General features: G+C 45.9%; 2 protein-coding genes across 9 annotated transcripts in view; one reads left to right on the forward strand and one right to left on the reverse strand.

Moving 5' to 3' along the window:
• Window positions 1–5,785, forward strand: part of mnb (minibrain) — a 103,509-nt gene extending 97,724 nt beyond the window's left edge. For 7 of the 8 annotated variants that reach the window (XM_089549931.1, XM_089549934.1, XM_089549928.1 and 4 more), the window contains one exon: window positions 399–5,785. In XM_089549931.1, the coding sequence (XP_089406057.1) occupies window positions 399–715 (317 nt within the window). In that variant the 3' untranslated portion in view covers window positions 716–5,785. The remainder of the gene's footprint in view (window positions 1–398) is intronic. The other variant, XM_089549929.1, reaches the window with a different exon arrangement.
• On the reverse strand, window positions 5,685–23,039 carry LOC149340985 (uncharacterized). The gene is made up of 7 exons (XM_089549938.1): window positions 22,734–23,039; window positions 20,427–20,540; window positions 19,001–19,197; window positions 17,609–17,749; window positions 16,261–16,422; window positions 13,182–13,408; window positions 5,685–5,921 (listed from the first exon to the last, which is right to left on the reverse strand). The coding sequence occupies exons 1-7, from the start codon at window positions 22,801–22,803 to the stop codon at window positions 5,837–5,839; spliced, it is 996 nt and encodes a 331-aa protein (XP_089406064.1). The 5' UTR covers window positions 22,804–23,039; the 3' UTR covers window positions 5,685–5,836.
• Window positions 23,040–23,321: the final 282 nt, after the last annotated feature.

The following is a 23,321-nucleotide window of genomic DNA, read 5'->3' on the forward strand; positions in this document are numbered from 1 at the left end:
GTGTTGAAGAGACAGCATTGACACAGTGCAAAATACTACACGCACCGCAGTTCGTTTTATGTCTGTAGTTGGGCACAGCTCAAGAACAACAGAGTGAATGCTACAAATGCCCCTCTTAGGAGACCCACCAACTTATGGTGTTGGCTTATTGTCGTGACATTGTGGTCAATTGCCTGGCGCTTGCTAGCATGTAATCACAGGTGGCTTGTAAGTGCTAGGTGATCAGCCGTGAAGCCATGACAATGAGTTACTGTGATTGGTTAGAAGGTCTCCATTGAGGGGCATTTGCCGCCTCTTTCTTGAGTTGTATCCAACTCTGGGGCTATTCTTGCTTGGTTGTGTGGACAGCCCCAGTAACTTTCTTTTCCCCTCTTCCGTTCGCCCTGTCTCTTGCTCAGCAGCGTCCTCATCAAGTAGCCGGACTCGGTCGGACCCTGCGTCCATGCTGCACTCGTCGTTGCACTGCATGATGGCACCTTCCAAGGCGGCGGGCGCCTCCTCCGCAGAGGCCCGGTGCAGTCGTGGCCGCCTGGTGGCCGAACCACAGCTGCCTCCACAGCCGCCCCAGCAGCCTCTGCAGCAGCAGCGCCTCAGCCCAATGGACACCCTCGGCTACCACCACGGTTACGGGGCCCCGTACGCGCGGGCGCCCGACGGCGAGGACTCGCCCATGCTGGGCGTCTGCGTCGACTCGGCACCTGTCGTCTCTCATTGATGCGTCCCCCGCCTAGGAGAGAGGAGGGAAGAGGCCACACTCCCCCAACACAACTGCCAGAGGGCGCCACCACGTGACGCGGGGGGCACTGTCGCACGCTGGGTCTTTCCTCGCGTCTGACCTGCTTGTCTGGCAGCCAGGGTCTGCTTTTTGTACTGGCTGGCTGGTGAGCTTGCAGCAGTCTTGGCTCTTTAGTGAGCATGTAGGTTGGGCTGGGTGGGCAGCCTTTTGCAGTTGTATTCTAAGGCCTAGAAAGGGGAGCACCTAGGGCAAACGTTCATTGCATAAAGCTTCAGTACATTGATCCCATCTCATTTTGCATTTGCTTAGCAGAGTGTCACCAAATTGTTGTCAGCGGGAGTGCTTTCACACTAGCAGGGGGTTTCCTGCAGAAATAGTTAGCCCATTGCAGCTGACCCAAAGGAATGAAAGTACTGTTAGTGTAAGCTTGCGGTAAAGCTCACCAGGTTTCAGATTTCTTTTAGTTGCATCTCAAATTCGTTAAGCCCTGGGAGCCAAGTCTGCTGCATCTCCAGTTGCTGAGTCAGTACTAGGCATGCTGAGGTTATGTGATGTCACTCCTGAGGAAGATCACGTGCTGAGCTCTCTCCCACTGGGGTGTTCCCTTTATAAGCACCTTGCAGTGGAGTAGTTGTTACGATTGAGGTGGAGCTCCCTGTTGCAGGATAAATCTTCTATTTGGGTGTTTCAAAATATTTGTGGACAAGTAATGGAGGCTGTGCACAAGGCCTCAGACAGCAAAAAAATTCACACCTGCACACTGCTTACGGGAGCTTTTACTGTAGAGCATGGCAGGTCACTTGCTGTTATGCTCTTTTTATCTTTTGACATGTGGCGTTCTTTTCTTGTAGGACGAACCAAAATTTTGTATGTTTTTATTTCTCACTGTCAGTGATAGGGTAGCTTTAGGTGCAACAAAGCTCAAAATGCGTAAATTAGTGTGGAAAGAGATTCAGGTTGTGGATCAGATCCCCATGTATTGCCGGCCGTGCATACACAAAATGCGCAGGTGTCGGCATTAGCTGTTTCTTCCCGAGTTTCCCATAGAATTGAATTTCGAGCGCTTGATTGTGTTCCTTTTATTAAGCCTGACGAGGTCACATCGCCAACGTAGTCTCACTGGCATTGACCTTTTGTGAGTGTAACCAGACAAGTGGTGGAGCCACCAATAATCGCGTACACCGTTTGGCTGTCCTTGCTAGCGTCACGTTTGCTTGAGAACCCTGAGAGGCACTGCCTCTTGCACTGCAGCAGCGAGAGAGACAGTTGCAGCTGTACTTGGGTTGCTGCGGGAGGGCGGTAGTGTCGGTGTCGGGGCGTGGCTGTCGACACTGCCGTCGTGGCCGAGCGGTGTGGTGGGGGGCGCTGCCGTAGCCCCGCTGGGAGTTGGGTGGGGGAGTGTGGCACTGTACATAGCTAGCTGGAGGGGTGTGGAGTGTGTCCGTTGTCACCTGTACATAGAGAGAGGGGTGTGCCCCCGACGCCCTCCTTCCCGATCATGGGCCCGTGCCTCCGTAGGAGGAGTGTATGGGAGTGGGTGAGGAGGATGGGCGGGAGGGGCTGCCACTTGGTTGCTCGTGCCGAGACTGGAGAGAGAGAGAGAATAATTTATACTACCTGTACATCATCTGCGCATCACTGTGGGCGCGCGCCATGGTCGAGACATGCTGTATCTTACTGTACATAGCTATAAATATTATACATACATTATAAATATATAAATATGCTGTGCGCCACCTTTCTCCCTCCCCACGAATTGGCTGACCTGCAGAAAAAAAAAAAGAGAGAGAGCGCATATGTAGTACACAGAAGGCAGGTGGCGGAGCACATTTTTGAGAAACACCGGGATTGATATTTATTTGCTCCTGTTTTTTTTTTTCTCTCCCTCTCTGCCCTAATTCCCATGTCTCCCTTCACTCCTTTTCAGCATCACTGCGCCAGCTTGTTCTCTACTTATGGAAAGCCAGATTGTAAAATTTCACCCCCTTCAGTGTCGCCCTCAGTTGAATTACCTGTGGCGAATTCTTGTCAGGTATTTTTTCTTGCTGTCTCATTTCTTTCCTCCTCGTTCTCTTCTTTCATTAGGTCTTCTTTAGGGCTAGATAAAGTAACAGCACTTGGCCGCCTCAATTTGGAAGTTTTTTTCAAGAGAAAACGATGTAGAAAAATTTTCTCCATTGCCAGCTGTTACGTTAGGGCATTCAGTTTGATCGTTTAGTGAAGTGATTTTTTTATCTTTTTTTATCAAGGGGGGGATTATATTGTCGAGCTAGCGCATTGAAGGTCATGCTCAAGCTGCCTTCAGTGCATATACAAATTTAAGATGCTGTGAGCAAGCGTGCTGTTTCCCATAGATTTCTCACTGCTGAAGTGAAGAGTTACTGCTTGTGCTAGAAGAATGGCAACTCGGAAGAAAAGCTGTAATACACACACTTACACTACTGCACTTCAGAGATTTGGCCACGATGAGAAGTTGACACAGCTCTTTAGGCACCACGAATCAAGGCAGGGAGCCTTCCGATGTGTTACGTTTCCAAGATGTGCTGATCTAGTGGTGTAGCATGTCTTGAAATTCTTTGGCACATTGCGTGGCCTTTGGCAAGCGTGCTTGAGGAGAAATTAGCGCAAAACTCACTCATTAGCGGGAGTCAAGCACACGAGAGACTTTGCGCATTGAGATCCTCTGGGGAAACCACACGCTCTCTCCGGGAAAAGTTTGCCCAGGGTTGGGCTGATGTATCCAGGCGACACCCCAAGGGGCCGCCTCTCTTTTTCCGCAAGATAATGCAAACAGTTCCACGCAACGAAGAGGAAGGGTGCGAGGGCATTTCCACCTGCGTCAGAGAGGGGTCTCGGGTGGCCCACCATCCCTGCCCTCCTGTCAGTTTTGTGTCTTCTCTGGGCCGGTAGCGGCGCAAATCTCTGCTTTTCAATTCTTCTCTCTCACACATGCTCGATCGCTGACTGACTGACTCGCTGTCCTACCTGTTGTTGATTTCATGCAGTGTAAATAGTGCCATTGATATATATATAAATATATTGCTGCATACACACCCACACGCAGATGCATTGAAGATGCCACCCGAGGGAGAGGGGGAATTGTGTCGGACTGTGGGAAGAGTGTGAAATAACTGCTTTTGTTACTTTTTTTTTCCCCTCTTAATTTTTGTCACACGATTCTCAAATTGGAAAGATCGAGTGCTGGGCTGTGTTCCGATTCTGAGTGGCACTGCAAGCTGTATGTCTTGGGCCATCATCTCCGTTTTGGACACCTGGGATGATGCAGTCGTAAGGCCGTTTTGCGCACTGTGCATTTGCCTGTGAAAGTCGATGACACGATTGTGGTAGAAGAAATCGGGAGAGAGAGAATTGCTGCACAAAGGGGCTATGAACAAGCTCAACCTTGTGAACTCCAGCTGCCGGGCAATACCTCTTCTCAAGAGGCCCTCCCATACACAGGCAAAGGAGCCAAAAGTTGTACTTTCTTTTCTGGCCGATGTAGGTACGATTTGTGCAGGCCTCGAAATGAAATGCATGAAAGTTGTGCAACTGGTGGCAGTGCTTGTTTACTTTCAGGGAAAAAGGAAAATTAAAAATGCTCTGCTCTGTTTTCGAGTCGGAAGTGGCTCATGGCATGGCTGACTGACTACCAACACACTTCCAACTTTGGCATGCCCTTATTGGCCAATTGTTTATGGCCGCAGCAGAAAGCTGCATTGTTCTCGTGTACCTCATTTTGATACAGCAGTCTGCATGCCAACTCTAGATGTGATTGCAGTGAGAGCCATGTTTTCTCAACGCGCAATTGCTGCTAAATCAAGCTGAAGCGAGTTTGCACGCATCTCGCATCCGTTTGTAGCAGTCTGCCCAAAGAATGGGGACACAGCTCACTGAAGAGAGCATTAAAGCGAGCTTTTCTTTTTTTCTCTGAAATCTCAAACTTTCCTTAACAGGTTTGCTTTCGGGGTCGTGTTATCTCCATTTACTCCGTGTGTCTAGTGTGCTCATCATGTGTGTCCGACCTTCTTTTTTTTTTAAAAAAAAAAAGGGGGAGCTGTGGTTCCCTGGGGAGGAAAGAGCACCAAGTCTTTTTGTCCTCCTCCTTTTTCCAAAAAAAATTGCATCAAATTTTGATGCCACACTGCCACGTTGTTCCCTCCTCCCGTCAGACCGGGCAGGGAGGGAATAAGAGTTTTCGCTATACTAGTAGGCTCCCCTGGAATCACGGCCTTTCCCCGCTGTACTAAGCCGTTGCCCCTTCACACACATATGTGGATACACACACAAACACACAAAGGCACATGTATCATCATAACCCCGTTTTTCTTTCTTTTTTTTCTTCTGTCTCGCTGTCTCCGACCGTTTGTTCCAGTTTTCTCTTTTCTTAAAACAAGGCAGCATAGCAGAGTTTGTAAGTGCTTGTGTGCGATGTTTGAAACCAATTACATCTGTCTCGTTTGTCGAGCAAGGACACTTTTTTTAGCATTTGGAAGCATAGCAAGCAGCACTGTAGCAGCCTCCTCTCGATGCATTGTGCGCAATCCAGCCAAGCAGCTTTCTTCTGTCTCGACAGAGAACGCAGAGACTACTTTGTTTCCGAGAATGTGACTGCGCATATTTTTTTTTTTTGTCCTGCGAGCATTATTTCATGCAAATGTTTTTCAAGTGTTTTATGCTTTGCTTTAATGTTTTTGACTCCTGTATTTTTTTTTTGTTTTCATAATGGAGAATCTAGTCTAGCATTGCTTCTTGGCACCATTTCTTTTTAACAAGTGGGACAGGGGTTATTTTTTTTTAAATGTGAAGGGAAAAAAAAATGATGAGAAAGGTATATAGTTTTTTTTTTTCATTTTTAAAGAGGGGAAGGGGGCGCGCGCGTCCTTGGTCGCGCGCAAATGACCGCAAGCTCACGCACTTTCAAAAGTGAACGACTGCAGGAGACAGAAAGTGACCAAAAAAGGCCCATGATTTTTATTGTGTATATAAGTAAAAGAGAGAGAGAGAGAGAAACAATGATATTGATGACAATAAAAATTAAAACAAGCAAAACGAGTCTTCTTGTGCATGGTCATTGGCCTCCATGGCGGACAGAGTGGTGTCCTACTGGTGAGGCTGTTCCAGCTGTGCTTCGGCAAGCTTAAGAGGGGAGGCAATGCAGGGGCTGTCTTCTTTCATCTCTCGGAACCTGCAGGACAACAAATGCAGTGTCCTGGTGTTGCTATGCATAACACAATGGCGGTAGCATTCTGCAGGTCTCTGCCAGAACGGCAGAACTGCACTTGAGAAATGTGAGAGCCACTTTGCAAGTAGCAGGAATATTTGAGACCAAAAAAAAAAAAGTCTATTATTATGGTAGAATAACTCAATAAGTGAAAGAATAAAATTATGTTTACCTGCCGCGGCTGCTGACCCGAAATACGTGGGTTCGATACCGGCCACGGCAGTCGACTTTAGATGGGGGCGAAATTCTAGAGGACCGTGTACTGTGCGATGTCAGTGCACGTTAAAACCTACGTGGTCCAAATTTCCGGAGCCCGTCACTACGGCGTCCCTCATAGCCCGAGTTGCTTTGGAACATTAAACCCCAATAAACCAAACCAAACCTAATCTATTATACTTGCATGAACTGAATTCTTGCTGAAGCTCAAATGAGAGTAACCTATTTTGCAGACCAATATTGGCTTCTTGCAAGATCATCCATTGGTTGGTACGCTCACGAGTGTGCCCCTAACTTTCTGCGGTGGAAAATTTTAAATTGCTCTAATTGAAAAACTAATAATCTGCAAAATTCCATGGGAGATACACTAGAATATTCAGAACGAAGATATGAAAATGGTGTGCATTTTTTTAACCGAGCTTTTTAAGGTAGTTAAAGAGATACTAGGAGAAGCTAGATTTGAAATGACATTGGGGCAAATTGCGCGGCGTATAAGTGCAAAGGAGATGGTGGCTATATAGAAAGAAGGCTGCACAGGTAGTCGTGAATGAGAAGGCACTGAAAAAGTTTAGTGGAGTAAGAAAAGCAAGGCCTCGGAACTGGGCAGCTTTAAATGCCAAGTCATGGCAAAGAGGTGGCAGCAGCTGCTGCTGCTGCGCTGGAGGCTGCCTGCATTAAAGTATCGGAGGCTTGGCTTCGCTCGATTGTGGCACACAGGTCTGAAGCATTGCCTGCTAAATAAGCATGTCGAATGCAAAGCTGAAGGTCAAATGTCACTTCGATTTGACCTCTAACTGGAGGCTTGCCGCAGGGGTGGCTGTGACGATGTACCATGTGACTTGTCACAGTTGTTACTGCTAGTTCTGCCGCTTCGGCGACCACCACTCTGACCTCTCGCTCTTGGCAGTTTGTGTCACCTGACTAACCATGTGATTCGCTCTTGCTGAATAAAGGCCAGCGTTCGCCACCTAGACATCACAGAGACATGGAGCCAGAGCTAGTCACCTGACGAGTTCTTCGACTGAGCATTGAAGCTGCCGAGCTGCTTCTAGCGACCCTACGACGGAGAGAGTCATGAAGCCGTGATGGCTAGAGATAAGTCACAAAAGCGGGCTCATTGAGTTGATGAAACGGTGAAGAACGGGAGGTATGCTCGGAGAGACGGTGGAACAGGCAACGAGTATCTCAAGCGGAAAAGGTCGACATTGGCCACTGGTTTGGTTGACTATCGCCATATAACCTGACTCAGCTGAGTTGAACCACTCCCCCCCCCCTTCATTTCGCGGAGGGGCCTTGGCCATGGTTCACACGAGTTTGAAACAGCATTGTATTCGTAACAATATTCCTTCTAAAATTTCATGCAGATAGAGCAAAACAGTCATTTTCTCATTATACTGTTGTTTCTACTGATGTCCATAAACAGGAGCATCAAAAAATAGAATGTGACTTCTAGCACACAGTTTAGCAACAAATGCTTAAATCCACAATTTTTCGCGGAATCGCAGGAAAACAGGGGCCTTACTACGAGTGCACTCATATCGCCTAACTTGCACTTGCATCTCAGTGAGAGTGGATGTTGAGTGGTGAGTGGACATGAGTGAAGAGTTGGTGTGAGTGGTGGGTGGATGCGATGGCGAATTTTGTGGTGTGTATTTCGTGACGATGGTATTCCTTTAGCTTTTATCATGTTGTCGACAGATGAAGGGAGCAAATGTTCAGTGCCGAGGGCGCTCGAAGGCTAGGCAGTATGCCAGTGTCTTTGGGTGACAGAGGCAGAGGATTCCACTGGCACAAGAACGGCAGCCTTTCATTCCTGTTCGCCTTATTAGTTCAGCGTTGGCGTGGGCAGGCGGAGTCTCTTCACGGGTGCAATTAGCCACTTCAGGTTGTGAGAGGCCCTTGGATTGAATTTCACATTACCACTGCTAGGAGGATGGATGTCTCTTGTCACGCCTCCTACATGGCTCGAGCTCATATACGCGAGTTCCAGTGTTTGGCTGCTGAAACAACAATTGCCCGCTTATCGGCACTAATAAGCATAAGATGGAATCTCGAGTACTGCGGTGGATGCTTAGGTTTTTCTCTGTGCCCAGGTTTGTGCATAGTAAAGCTCTGCACTGGCCGTAATTAATTGATTGGACCGGGCCTGGAGTCTGCAGAGCCTTCCATTGCCCATCCAAGGAAACTGACCTACTTGGCCCAGCCCTGAACTACTTAGGCTCAGCTCAAGCTCAGAAACGACAGAAAACATAGCGTGCTTTCCGGTAATGCCAGAGGTTCTTGTTTCTATCATGTATTTGAAGAAGCCCTGCGACACTAATCGGGAATATGGTTATTTTTTGCTTGTGCAGCATGGGACACAGGATGATACCTTGTCGCCCAAGGAGACCACCGGAATGGAAATAAGCCTGTTTCACATGCAAGCAAAAACGCCAGCGAATTCTGCTGCCGCGGCGGAAAAAAAACCTGCTTTGAGTCGTCGTGGCAGTGAGCGGCGAGGTTTCAACAAGTTGAAAATTTTCGCATGCGATGCACCACTCAATCGCTTGCATGTGAACCAGCCTATATTTAGTATTTTAGTCTGCTCCTGAAATGCTGATTTCATGCCGATGGTGGCAAAATGTAGCCGCAATTTTTGGCAGCGCATATGAAGTGACAACCAAATTGGCTAATCCCTTTTTGATTGGTTGGGCGTACAATTTGAACTTAATTGTTCTGTACTCGGGAAATAGATCCAAAATATAATCTCCAAGTATGGCTAGATTTTTGCCCGCGGGAGAGAAAACAAGAAAGAAAAGCTGTGCAAGCGAAAGCTAATAAAAATCAAGCAAGGGGCGGCAGTTTTTGTTTCACTTGAAAGTATCGTGGAAGCGAGCACTGCTGCTCAAACTACAAATACTGAGAAGGTAGTGAAAAAGACATACGGACACCATAGCCAAAAACCTAACGAGAAGGGAACAGGAGACTGAGGGTTGGGAGGGACATAGGGGAGCCCCATCGTATTGTATTCCCACCTTTCAGTCGCACCTCCCTATTTGCAACATGCAGGCAGAGTGACAGCGCTGGCAATTTGCACTCCTACAGGCTGTCCTGGCAAGTAAACTACTGCATGCAAGCTTCCGCTGCATGTGTGCAGGGTGCGATTCTGACTAGTGGCGCCCAAGTGTCGGCACTATGCAAGTGAAATGGGTGTGTGAAATATGATTTGCTTTGTAGCAGTTCTTTCCGTGCACTGATACCTGGACAGCATGAGGAATCCTTTGAACCGGATACTATGATTTCGTCTAAGAACTTGTGGAGTGGGCCTCTTTCCTGTAATGTTGTGCGCAAGCGTATCGCCTCCTCGCCACAGTTTTGAGAAGGGCATGCACTGCCAAACGGCTGACAAGTTAGCTGCATAAGTGTTCTTCCACGAAAGACGTTTTCTCGACCAACGACGCTACGGACTATGGGACAATAATTAGGTGCAGTGTTAACACCTATGCCCATGCGATGCACACGTAGTCTCTGCATGCGTCGATCTCAAGCGGGAACACCATGTTGGTTTCGCAAGCCTCCTTCAGAACGTACTGGACGGCAGGAGTGTCAACAGATCAGTCCAGCATACCCGCTCTGGCTAGCCGAAGCCAGCCTTGCTCTTAACTATTGCCCAAAAAAAGATCACGATGCTATTGTAAAGGGATTAATAATGGGCTTCCTTTGTTGCATCCTTTTTTCTCGGGGCAGACCTGTACTTTATGCCTATTTCAGCCATTTCCCTTTCTGTGGAGGAACACACCCGTACCTTTTCAGTAACGCTAGATTTTCCACAGTGCAGCAAGTACTCACAGTCACCACATGTGCCCACAATGTGCCCATGCAGACTCGCAGATGTCTTATCATCGAAGCAAATTCATTATTTTTACTTAGACACCCAAATACATGTATATAAGCAGCAAGTGAGGCAGCACACATGCGTAATATTAGTCCAGGCCATGGAAGACATGTGATAAGCGACCACTTCCTTCAAGCAGCGAAACTTGGAAAATTGGCCAAACAACATGATGAAGCTCAAGGCGGCTCGTCACCACACAAGCATTGTTGACCGCAGAACGCTCATCCACACACAAACGTCTATTGCATGCAAACTTCGCAGTGAGTGAATGTGAGTGAGTGAGTGGACATGAGAGTGAGCAAGTGAACTCGAGTGTGAGTGTAAATGAGCCGCCTCTGCTGGGGTATGACTGCACACATGAATAATGTGTGCACTCATTCACGAAGGCAAGAGTTGATGGCCGTCCTAGTGGCGCCACCCATCACGCACAGTGTGAACTGCTCTCTGTAACAAGTCTATAAGCGGGTAATGACAATGGACAAACAGCGCTTTGCTAGCAGGTGCTAAGGAGGTCGAGCCTGTCAGTCTGCAGAGACGTGTAACAATGCATAAAAGTGCACCACTGCAAAAACCCAATGGTACAAAGCTTTACCATGTCTCTGGCTTTTATGCTTTGTTCATTTTCTCCCCTGACTAAGTTAAACTCGTAGTCAATAGCCAGCTCTATGCAGTGTGCTTGTTAAGGATATTGAGCTTTTCCAGTTAAAACCAAAATCGAAAACTGAATTTGGCGTACCTTTATAGTTTTTGTTTTTATTGTTTAAATTGACTGGTCCAAATCCTATTCACGATGAAGTACTAGTACTTGGAAACAATAGGCGGTTATTCTAGTAGTATGACTGGGTTTAGAAATCCTTGCATACTTAAAGGTGCAGTGAAGAGGAATCTGAACTCGTCTTTTTGCCGTGGGAACTCAATCTACACGTTCCGAGCATTCTTAGAAACGTCGATTTATTGCCCTGGGCGGCTGATGGCGGCTTGCCGCTCTGCCATCGGCGGAGTAATATGTAACAGTCTATAGTAGCAAATAGTCCGCACATATTTTTATTTCTGCGGGCTTATTTTGCGGCTATATTATCTGCGAATGAAACTATTTATTCACGGAAACCTAGAAAACAAAATAAAGCGAAAGCAAAGCCTCCACGGAGCTGGCTGCAAGGCACTCCACACGTTCGTCGACTCCGCCCACCGTACAGGGAGAATTCAAAAAATAAAGGCGGGAGCCAAACGTTAATTCGATTTAATTAGGGAAATCGGCCACACATGGCAATAAGTCGCAGTTTCTAAGAATGCTCGGATCGTGTAGGTCAAGTTCCCGCGGCAAAAAGACTAATTCAGATTCCTCTTCACTGCACCTTTAAGGACGTCAACTTTTGTCAGACTTGTTCAAAAACAGCAAAAATACGCTTAGACATGTCCAATTACCAGACACTGCCCTTCAGGTCCTCATTTGGTTTTGGAGAGCTTGAAATCTATAAATATTCAAAGAAAAAAAATCCGGTCTGTTAACTTTGACCATCAGCTATCTTCGCATTACATTCCCTGCCCATGCAATCAAGCTCATCTTTTACGGAACAGGACACGGACGCAGAAAGGATCACGACACGGACGCAGAAAGGATCACGACACGAGCGCTGGTCGTGTTTGTTCCCCGACCTCCTTTGCTTCTTCCTGTCTCTTAATATTAGACCAATAATTTTCTTTTCCACAATAGCTCGCTGCACTGTCCTTAATTTAATTTCAACTGTTTTCATTAGCCCCCAATTTCGGCCCCATAAGTGAGTACAGCCAAGATACAACTATAGCTTAGGTTGGTTGGTTGGCTTGTGGAGTTTAACATCCCAAAGTGACTTAAGGTATGAGGGACTCCGTGGTAGAGGGCTCTGGATAATTTCGACCACCTGGGGTTCTTTAATAAGCACTGATATCGCACAGTGCACAGGCCTATAGCATTTCGCCTCCACTGAAATCCAACCGCCACGGCCAGGATCGAACTCGCGTCTTTCGGGTCAAACTATGGTCACTGTGCAGTTCCAACAGATATTTCCCAGTAATTTATATTTGCTTTTCTACACCCTTGTTACGCAACGGCTGCATGATTGCCAATGTTACGACTGAATTAATTGCTTTCTCATAATCTCTGACGGCTACATATGGAGCTTAGTTATACACTGCACATTTCTGTTAGTACCTAATTGATCATGTGAATATTGTCAAGTAGCCTTTCCAAAAACCGGTCTTGTTCTTTGGTTGACTGAAGTCTAAGGTTGCTCTAATTCTATGAATGAACGACCTCTCTCTTTTCTGTGACCGAATCCTGCATCCTACGCAAGTTCAAACAAATGTCTTCACCATTCCGGCGCGTCTTGATATGTCTAGATCCATCTTGTCCCTACCGTCTCTCCCTTTAGGCTAACCTGGAACACTGCCTTCTCGTTTATCCCATCGCCAAATAAGTCTCCTCATTATCCTGACCCTCCCCGTGGGTGCACAGTCGCGTTTTGGGCTCCTTCAAGTCTACTTCCTGAAATTATTCATGAGGGGGGGGGGGGGACGACTGTACTCATAGTTCCTCTCAGCATTGCTAGAGCCTATGCCATTAGTTTGTGTCGACATCATTCAAGGAATGCAATAAGTGTAAAATTATCATCCTGCCTATCATAGAAGTTGAGTTATGGGGTTTCGAAGTTGCACTTTAGAAAGTGGAAGAAAAGTTTGTGTTCCTGTTTCTGGAGTGGCCCTGTCATACAAGTTGAGTTACCGGGTTTCAAAGTTGCACTTCAGGAAGTGGAAGAAACATTTGTGTTCCCGTTTCTGGAGTGCCAACTTCAAAATCTATATATCAACTGCCTGGCCTTCAGTTAAGGAGCTGGCAAATGAGTTCCTTGTTTAGCTGTCAGTTACCACATGCAGCTAGTACTAGCTACAAGTTGCAGCTTCTATTGGTAGAAGAATGGATCAGGAAAAAAGGTGTAATAAAATGGTAAGGTCCCAAGTGACATGCACCGTCTGGGGCTTGCTATGCTCTGTGATGTTATCGAGTCACCTGCTGGCACAAGTGCTGAATTTCCACTGCGACATATTCTTGCTGTACAATATATAAAAGCAGGGACAAAGTGGGGAGGCGGACCCACCTGGAGACAAGTGCCTGAAGCTGCCGCTGGTCCAGGGATGCCTTCTTGAGAGCAGCCGTACAGTGGGCGGCCAGCGATCGGAAGCACAGCTGCTTGGCCTTGTTGTGGCTGGCATCCTCCCAGTCGGGCATCTTGCGCACGAAGTTCCACGCCTGCTGTGCATACTCCAGCAAGGAGCACCACTGCTCAGCCTGGCACAGCTGCTGCCCCCGTTCCAGGCACTTGCGCTGCAAGGAGGGCACACTTACATCACCACAGCAAAGTGAATGCCATCCTGCACATCTCAGCGGTAGCCTGACTCCCCACTACTCTCACGAGGGCTTTGCCTTGAAGCAGTGCTTGGCTGTGGATACCAAAATGATGTCCTCTTTGCGCTCTTGGCAACTGAAGTTTTCAGGCACGAATGCTGGGTAGAAGCTGCACAGGGGCTATGAGAGACTGCATAGGTGAGGGCCCTTGATTAATTTCGACGGCCTAAAGTTCTTTAACAGGGCAATGGCATCCAAGTTATGTGGCCTCATTGATATTTGTTCAGCAGAAAAAGACACTTAATGAAAACAGAACCTTTTTATCCCACCATTCCATTTTAATGTGTAATGTCAATACCAAAAACCATTTGGAAGTAAATGGCACTGTTGCCTGGCATCAGATTCATGTTGGAATTGCGCTGACGTCATTGCAATTTGCTGGTGAAAACAGCAGCAATATTAGTATTTCGTTGTGCGTTCTTTCTTTAAAATGAGACACAGCACATTAGAAAACATGGATAGCCATGTGCAGTGCATCAACCAGTGGTAAATAATTTATACTTAAAATTTTTTTTCAGTGGCACTGGTCTCTTGGGTGAAGTTATTGTATTTAATCACAACTGCAAAGATGGCGGAAATGATGAAAACAATTCAGCAGATTAGGCTGTTGATATCTTTTTTTTTTTTTTCCAAGAGCTTCATTAATTCACTGTCCTGTGCTTGTACCAAGCACTATGCAGATCTCAGTCGAAATCTTTGGCTTCCAGTTGAGCTTTCCAGTTGGAGCCAGTTGGAAGCTCCAATTAGAAGGTCACCTAATTGGGCATTCCAATTGCACCTTCCAGTCGGAATGTGCAAATGGAGCCCCAGGCAGAAAGAATCATTGGGTCCAATCAGGCTTTACATTTGAATTCACTTGGAATCAAATGGGCTCAATAGGTCAGCCAACTGCACTCACGAATCCAATCTGGTAGCCCAGTTGCTTTCCTTACTTCCAAATGGGCAGTTTCAAATTGGAGCTAAGCCGTCGTGGTGGCTCAGGGGTTATGGCACTCGGCTGCCGACCCGAAAGATGCGGGTTCGATCCTGGCCTTTTGACGAAGACGAAATTCTAGAGGCCTGTGTTCTATACAATGTCAGTGTCATTAAAGCACCCCAGGTGGTTGAAATTTCCGGAGCCCTTCACTGCAGCGTCTCTCACAACCTGAGCTGCTTTGGGACGTTAAACACCCAAACCATCTAATAGGAGCTTCAATTTGACTTGAAATTACAGCTTCCAATTGGAAGTCAATTGTTTCCATGGCTCAAATCTGCATATTGCTATGTACAAGCACAGAACAGCGATATACTCAAGTTCTGGGGAAAAAGAAAAAAAAACATTAGCAGCATACAGTGCTGAAGTATTTTCATCATTTCCGCCATCTCTGCAGTCGTCATTAAATACAATAACTTCACTCAACAAACCAGCGCCACTGGCTTCAAGAGGAGAGTTTAATGAATGACGTATAGAAGCCTGAAGAGAAAAGGTATTTGAGTGAACGTGTATTGAACACTGGTTTTGTTTCACCTCTTCAGGCTTTTGGTGCTCCTAATGGTTATATGTCATGCACGCTTGTATGTGGCCCACTTCAATGCTACTACTACTACAAGGAACAGTTAATGAACAGTTCTTATAGGCTACAATTCGTTCCAAGTGTGTATTTGGAACCAATCGGTTTCAGTTGTATGTAACTAGAACCAACTGAAACATTGAATTGGTTCCAAAAACACAATTGGAAGTTTCCCAATTGGACTCAATAATTTTTTTCATGCCTGGGACCAGTTGGAAGCTCCAATTGGAATCTCCAATTGTATGCTCCAGGTGGACCTCCCATGCAGTTGGATAATTCAGTTGAAACTGTGGAACCAACTGTACTGCCCAGCTGGAAGTAAGGAAGGCAATTTGGCTACCCAATTGGAATCAGGAGTCCAATTGGCAGACCTATTAAGACCATTTGATTCCAATTGGAGCCAAGGTTTTGTTTGTTTGCTTTTTGCATTTCATATTCATTGAAATGCGGATGCCACAGTCAAGATTTGATGTTATGGCCTTGGGCTCAGCAGCTCAACGAAAGACTAAAAATGCTGTGTAGTATCCGTACAAATTCAAGCTGCAGGTTTCAGCTTGTTGCGAGTTTTTTGCGTAGCTCCCGTGTTTTCAGAACTCCTGCATCTTGGTGCACTTATAGTAATGTGGTGCTAGTTTTTTCGATCAGCTAATACCTCCAGCTTCATGATAATTTTAACCAATTTGTATTTCTGGTTAATTCAGATAAACATCAAATTTCGGCTGGTCTGCTATTGTTTATCTTCATTTTGAAACTGCTTCATGAAACGTCTTTCAGTTACCAAGAATTTACTTTCTTCAGCAAAGTAGTGCCCAGGAAATGCAGTTTAGTTTAAGATATTCACACTGCCAGGTAATCAATGCTACAGTCACTGCCACTGTCACTGCCGTAGAATAAGCAACGCGAAGTACATTTCATGCGCATGCAAGCATTTGCACATTTTCATCATTATTTATTTGGCTGCATGGTTATCCTGACATCTGTCAGGATCACTGCACAGCCATGTAGACTACAGAGGGTCATTTACCCTACACGACAGCTTAAGAGCTCACAAGCTTTTCACCTCCCTGCCACACAAATCTGTGACATTCCAATTAGCCCCTGTGCAATGTCCGTTAACCTGAGGACTAGCATTCTGCTGTTTTGCACATATCATTAGCTGCATTGCTCTAACAAATCATGCACGACCTGGATTCAAAATGGTGTGCTGGTGCTAACCCTCACCTTGAATGTCTCAATTGGGATCTGGACTCGACGGAAGCAGAAGGCATCACGGCTGTTGCCCCAGTGTTTCTGCGGAAAAGCCCGATAGATTTGGTGCAGCAACTTCTCCAGCTTCTGCATTGAGTGGGCCAGGTCGGGCTTGGGCAGCAGCTCGTGAACGACCTGGCGGACACCATTGGACAAAGAAAGAAGGAGGAGATTAGGAAGCGGGAAGAGAGGATGCTGGGCACGGTTGAGGCCGATCATACTCTGTTTCTAAAATAATTACACAGTTGTTTACGCATTGTGTCCACAAATAGTCAAGGCCATTGTGCTGGCACACATTGAGGGGTGTGTGTGTGTGTGTGAATATTCGAAATTTAGAATATAGTTTGTGGACAGTATTTCCTATTCAATTCGATGCACACCACATTTTTGCTATTTGAGCGTCCTAAACATTCAGAAATAACAATTTCCTGTCCATCTGAACTCGAGGGGTTTCCAAATGGCACACACTTATTACAGCCTCTCATGCTTGTCACATCAATGAACTTATTCTCCCCTCACAGAATCGACTGCCAGCTTGCAGCAAAAGTGCATGCGCGGTAATGCGAGGTCTTGCATAAAATCCTTACAGTGGAGTAGGTGGCAAAGGCTGCCACCTATTCCACTGTGCATTAGGGTTGCTGTCGCGCTTTCTTCCCTTTGTGGCATGTTGACTGTGATGCCTTTTCAGAAGTTGCCGTTTTTCTTGATCACCTGGCATGCTAATCTTGAAAGCAGTGAGGGAAGACGCTATCCCACCTTCTGTCAGGGTATCGCAGAGCAACATGCCATCCAGATCTGCCAGCACCCCCTGTGGAGCTAAGTTGCTTTGTGGAGCGACTGGTGGCGTTAAGCTGCCTGCTACAAACCTTTCGTGCCGAAACCTACTTTCGGCAGCATGCTAGACTAATGTTATTCAATGCACACCTTCCATATACCACTCAAGGAGCTGGGTTTTGCACGAATAGGGACTCATCTGTTTTAGCTTGCTCTTTTGGAAAAGATGCACTTAGCTCTTAGGTTATGAGAGACGCCGTAGTGGAGGGCTCCGGAAATTTTGAGAACCCCAGGTGGTCGAAATTTCCGGAGCCCTCCACTACGGCGTCTCTCATAGCCTTAGTCGCTTTGGGACGTTAAACCCCATATACCAACCAACCATCTTTTCTCTTTGTAAAAGTTCTGAGGAGATGCAAGCACTTTATATGAACTACGACATTTTTATGAAGTTCGCCATATTTCAGCAAAACAACAGCTTTTAACCCTGCACTTGGCCCATGATTTCCTTAGTTGCACATGTGCCAATAGATGCACATAACTAACTCACCTGCTTAGCGTCTGGGCTGCGGCCCATAGTATCTTTCAGAAGTGTCACCAGCTGAGCCTTGGTCAAGCCAGTTAAGGCCACCTCAGTTTCTGCTTCAGCATCACGTGGCTGAAGCCTCAGGCGCTTCACGGGTGACACAAGCTGTAATGAAGAGCCACAGAATTTTTGTTCAAGCACAACGAAAAGCACACACTGCCACTGCTTGCACTTTGTCCTGCCATGCGATTACCACATTCAGTACCTGACTTAACACAAACTTTTATTCATTACTGAGTTTACTCCAATAGCACGGCAACAAATATGAGAAACTACATGACATGGAATTCTAGTAAAAGCGAACCTGGCCAATTTGGCTCCTGAAGCAAGGTGTGCAACACCAAGAAACTTTTTCTTCCTTCAGGTTTTCACTAGAAATGAGTATATAATGTGAAATCTGCCCTGTGAAGCAAAGCTAGTTTCAAATCAAACTGCAAAGCAGGCATGGTAGCAGCATATTTCCTGCTGCACAACTGTAGCCTTCATGCTTAGCAATAAACATTTCACCAAAGAAAATATGGTGCTACTAGCTTGCTGCCGCAACAGCCATACTTCTCCAGTTAGCTAATGTGTCACAATCAGTGCTTTAGGCGAGACCGTGAAATTAAGCCAGCTAACGGGGGCTCTTCAGCTTCAGTGATGGAGCAGAAACTGTCAAAGATGACAAAGGATATGGAGGAAAGTGCTGGTGGAAAGCACTTCAGGGCTAGTTTAAAGCTTGGACTACAGGACAGTCAGGAGTATGGGCACTATATACATGCCATTTGGCAAGTCATTCAGCGAGTAATGCTGTGTCTGAGGTTTTCCATAGTTTGCGCAGGTACCGAGTGTCATGACTTCACTGACCTAACTAACTGTCTGGGCAGTGTTCACCAACAGCATTAACTAAGTGAAGTTCATTGCAGGGCTGAGGCCCTGCAATGAATGGGGTGGTTAGTGATTACTAACCACCCCATACTGGCAACAGCTGCGCCTGCCTTATAACCAGCAACCCTCCCAAGCTTACCGTTTCACCTTAGCCTCTGTCACCCAGAGAGACTACTAGTCTATGTTGGTCTATGAAAACAGAGGCAGTGGAGGGTATTTCCACTTACCTCTTGATATCCAAGTGCCATGGTGCCACTTATCAATGAACATGTTCCAATTGAAGGCATGCCAGAAGGAAAGAAGTATCTTATATTCTTGAGCATGGTGCTAATAAGAAATCAATCATCCAGGACACATGGCTGTGCACAACTAGACCTCATTATTTTTCCAAGTTTCCACAATCCTTGCTCATCCATTAGCAAAAGCACTTGTTCTACCTCATCATGCTTTCATCTACATTGTGAACAAGCACAGTCAGAGAAGCCTTGCCTTTTTGCTGGGTGATGCGCCAATTGCATCCGATATTTCAGCAGGGAGGAGGAGACGTTTCCTGGGAGAACTTCGAACAGGACTTAACGAGAGCTGTGCCTTGCTTGGAGTCTGTGGATGCTCTGCGCTGGAACCGTTTTTTGGAGGCAGCTGACGCTTCGTTGGTGTTCGTGGTGGTGTGAGGGCAAATTGGTTTCCTGAGTGAAAGAAAAGAAAAAAAGATAATCCTGCCTGTCTATTCGGCATGTCTTTACAAAGTGCTATGAATTCTCAGCATTTATACAGCCTCCAGTTGTGCACTTACAAGTAAAACTGTAGGGTGGTCATTAATGTACATAACCATTTTGAGCATATACAAGGACACATATGGGCCTTTGTCCTGAAGTGCACATAGGACTGATGATAGTCATCATAATGTTTGCTACAGCTCACAGTTGCTTACTCTCCTTCCTCCACAAGGGGACTCCTGCTTGAAGGCATGGTGTAAGCAGGGTACAGTAAAACGGAGTGTCGAGCTAATTGGTACATTCTACAGAAAAAAGAAAAACTAAACAAACAAACAATGCTGTGACAAAGGACAAGTCTGCAGTCGTCCCTTGTCATAGCACTGTTTTTTTTGTCATTAGGCTACAGTCGCACTCAATACGACATGCAAAGCATCCAGAGTAACCAGACTCAGGTTTAAACTTAAGTGCTGCGACACAGTCAATTCGACTTAAGGCATTTGTAATACTTATACTTATCCATGTTTGGGTGATGCGGCAGGGCTCAGGCAGGTTCAGCAAATCCTGCTCTGATGCCAATCTTGAAGGCATCACTCATAGCTCTCACAGAGATGTGGCGCTAGGTTAGTCGCTGTCATCATCAATAGCAAAAGGCAACTTTCCTACACTTTATAACCTGGCAGTCACAGGGACATTGACTTCATGTTGCATACTCGCTAGTGAAGATCAGTGCTGCATCTTTTGACTGGAATAGCTGTAACTGCAGAACTTGTATTGCCATACCGCAGTACCAGCTTTGGTGCATTTGTGTGACCACAGCTTTGGTGCAAGCAGTCACGCAAATGCGTATCAGAAATATCCCCCCCCCCCCCCCCCCCCCCCTTTGTCTATACATGCATCTGTGCCTCTTGGTCAGTCTATTCTCAAGCCATTCCTCCAAATAAACAGCGAAAATTCCTAACCCACCGCAGAAATTTTCAATTCCAAGGTAAATCAGTTCCAGCTCTTCTCCAACTGTAAGTGGTTATCTGCAGGCAGTTTTGGAAGCAGAGGCACAACGTCTTCACAGGCATGCAAGCGCTATGCATGTATGGTATGGTAAGACATAACTCATTCGATGCTCCGAACCATGCGGTAGAATGGCCTAAAACTGAGATAGGACTCCAAAACGCCTGTGTGGAACAGCAGGCTGCGCTGCTTACCTGGTGATATGATCCGTCTTCCGCGCCGGCGAACGACTTCTTCATCGGGTGACGTCGACGGGGAAGGAGATCCGAAATAGAGCATGTTGCTAATGGAAGGTGGTGAGCCATAAACTGTAAGGAAGCACACAAAGCTACGTTCATTTTTGGATACCCTTCACTGTCCATGCATGCATTCTCGAGTTCAACAAACAAGCGTGCCGTACCTCCGTGGATGATAAGGTATAAGATGTTGGGATAAATAAGGATCCTTCCCTAGCAAAAATTCTGATAGGATAAACTGTTAAGAATCCTATCAGTTCTGTCTATTGCATTATGAAACGATACAACTAATACACTGATAAAATTCCTTTTAGTTCTATTCTGGATGTATCAGCGTTATTCTGAGTATATAAGTCTATCAGTGTATTAAAGTATTCGTATTAGTGTACCAGATCTATGGCCTATCAGTACCTATATGTGTTGTATAGGTGTAGTATGTGCATCGAGGAGAAACAAGCTTTCTCGACAGCCAAGAAAATAAGTAAAAAACAATCTTTCTGTATTATCACAAAAGGCAGTACATATAATTCAAATGATGAAGCAAACAATTTGTGAAGGAATGCATAATAAAAATCTACACAACAAAATTAATGTACCAAGCAGTTCAAAAACGACTAATAAATTGATCACATTTAAAACAGCAAAGGTTTTTACATTGAATAACAATGAAACCCACATCGTATTCACACCTGCCTTGTCCTGCAGGAAACAAAAAAAAATGCTGTGAAGAAAGTATTAACCCAATAAAAATCAACCACACCAACAGGAGGAGTGACAGAAAGTATTTCAAAACACTGCATATCCTGCAAGTTGTAAACCATAAAACAAACGAAAGGAGCCACTGACTAGAAATTCACTGTAAATGAACACATACCTTCTCGTCAAGAACACAACAGGAATAGCAGAAGGGTGATCACATTTAAAACAAGAATAATATTTTCGCATTAAACAGTAAAAGCTTGAGCCCAGAGTAGCAGGCAATAAAAGAAACCTGCTATAATCAAACTACAAAAAGCAATCAACATCAACCACAGAACAGGTGGAGAAAAAAAATGCAAAATATCTCTGCACTCCTGAAAGACACGAAACTGAAGCAAACTTTGACTAGGAATTTACACCAGCGCTTTTCCAATTCGTGAAACATGTACCAACCAGCCCGTATTTGCCCTCTTCTGTAATATTCTACCGGGCTTTATTAGTGTGTCAGTTGGAATTCTATATGTTGTATGAGGATCTCTGTATTCTGTAAAAGACTGATACATCATCCTATCAGGTCTTGTACGTGGCACAGTGAGATCTATCTGCTCCCTACCAGTCTGGTACAGAGTTCTATGGGTCAGGTAGGAATATAAATCAGACTAATAGAAGGACCCGTACGACCTATACATATTTTTAAGAGACTTGCAGAAATTTCTATCAGTTTTTTTGCTAGGGTTGTTACTATACTGTCCGCTTTGTAGTTTTTATTTGCGTTAGGCAGCCTTTGCAGTCGTGCGAGGTCGGAGAAACAGATCAAAGGGAGCCTATTTTGAGCGAGCTGACCCGTTGAGTGCCCCGCCATTCCGTCCACTTGATTACGGAAGGCGTATTTACTGCGTGAACGCGGAGGTAAAGGTATTCACGGTGAGTACCCGAACGGAACTAACGCGATCGATGAAGAGCCACCAAGATGAAAATGCTGAATGTTGTAAACGTGGCCGCACTTTCTGCGTATAACGCAACAAGTACACTCCCGGTATTTTTCAGCAAAGTATAAACAAATATTTCATGCGCGTCATTAGCGCTGGAAATGAGCCATCTACCATCTACCAAGATGGCTAGTTACAGATAAAGACTGATCCCGCGCTAGGCCCACCGCAGTTTTCGCGCTATCTGGTGCCGAAAGATCCCGCCAATTTCATGAAGTGATGAAAAAGAAAGGCAGAACAAAGAAAGCAAGTGTGCGTGCATGCATGGCTTTTAAGAGGCCAAATATTGTGCTTAGCACAGAGCACGATGGCTTCCAGGAGCACGGAAAGCAGCTGTGATGCAGGAAGCAAGGGCAAATATAAAAAAAAAAAAACGGTGCCTCAACATCCAAGGAACGGCACTGCAAATTTTATTTCATATCACGCAGCGATCAGTAGAGAAAAGCAGATACCTAATACGTTTAAGACACTAACCAAGCACAGCTTGACGTTTACGTGTCCCCATAGGCGTTGGCATGATCCCGCGCCAAAACGCTAAGCCGGCAAGGAGAAAAATGCTGTTATGCACACAGCTTACCGCTTCTGGTGATTTCCCTCAGAGCCGATCTTGTAGTCACAGTAGGCGCGTTATTTCTGTCGTGATTCATGGTTGCGATTTACAGGAGACACCGATCGGAGAAAAAAAAAAGGCGCGCAGCGCGGTTAAATGCACTGATCACGAGGCATGCAAGCTGATTAACTAGCAAAAGGCGCCATCCTGTTCGATGAAAATCGCGCGAAACAAACCTGTGCATCATCAAAAGTTGCCCATTGGTCCGCTGAGCAGCAGCTGTTGAAACTTCGCCCAATGGCAAGTCACGTAGATGGCGCTAAATCTTCTCTGTGATTTGTGCACGCACTGCATGTGCACGTGTGCATGATTGTGTGCATCGTTCAAGCTCATTCAAGTTCGTGTTCTTGTTTTTTTTTCTTTTTATCTGTAAAGTCCGTTCGTTGCCTACATTATCTGCATTGATCTGCATCGTGGTAGCGTTTACCACTTTGCCGCTTGCTGTCATCACCACACCGAAAGTTTCAAACATGGTTTCAAAGAAGGTGCTCATACATCTATCCAGTGAAAATCTGTGAGAAGTACGGAACTGATGTAACTCTGAGCCACTCCACT

The sequence above is a fragment of the Amblyomma mixtum genome, chromosome 6 (genome assembly GCF_055824585.1).
Source record: "Amblyomma mixtum isolate Tamu chromosome 6, ASM5582458v1, whole genome shotgun sequence".
NCBI classification, from domain to species: domain Eukaryota; kingdom Metazoa; phylum Arthropoda; class Arachnida; order Ixodida; family Ixodidae; genus Amblyomma; species Amblyomma mixtum.

Excerpts from the sequence above, each read along its gene's own strand:
- LOC149340985 (XM_089549938.1), bottom strand. The coding sequence starts at position 22,803 with ATGAATCACGACAGAAATAACGCGCCTACTGTGACTACAAGATCGGCT. Across the intron at positions 20,541-22,733 it reads GAGGGAAATCACCAGAAGCG|TTTATGGCTCACCACCTTCC; the intron begins GTAAGCTGTGTG and ends GCTTCCTTACAG. Across the intron at positions 17,750-19,000 it reads GCGCATCACCCAGCAAAAAG|CTTGTGTCACCCGTGAAGCG; the intron begins GCAAGGCTTCTC and ends TCTTCATTACAG.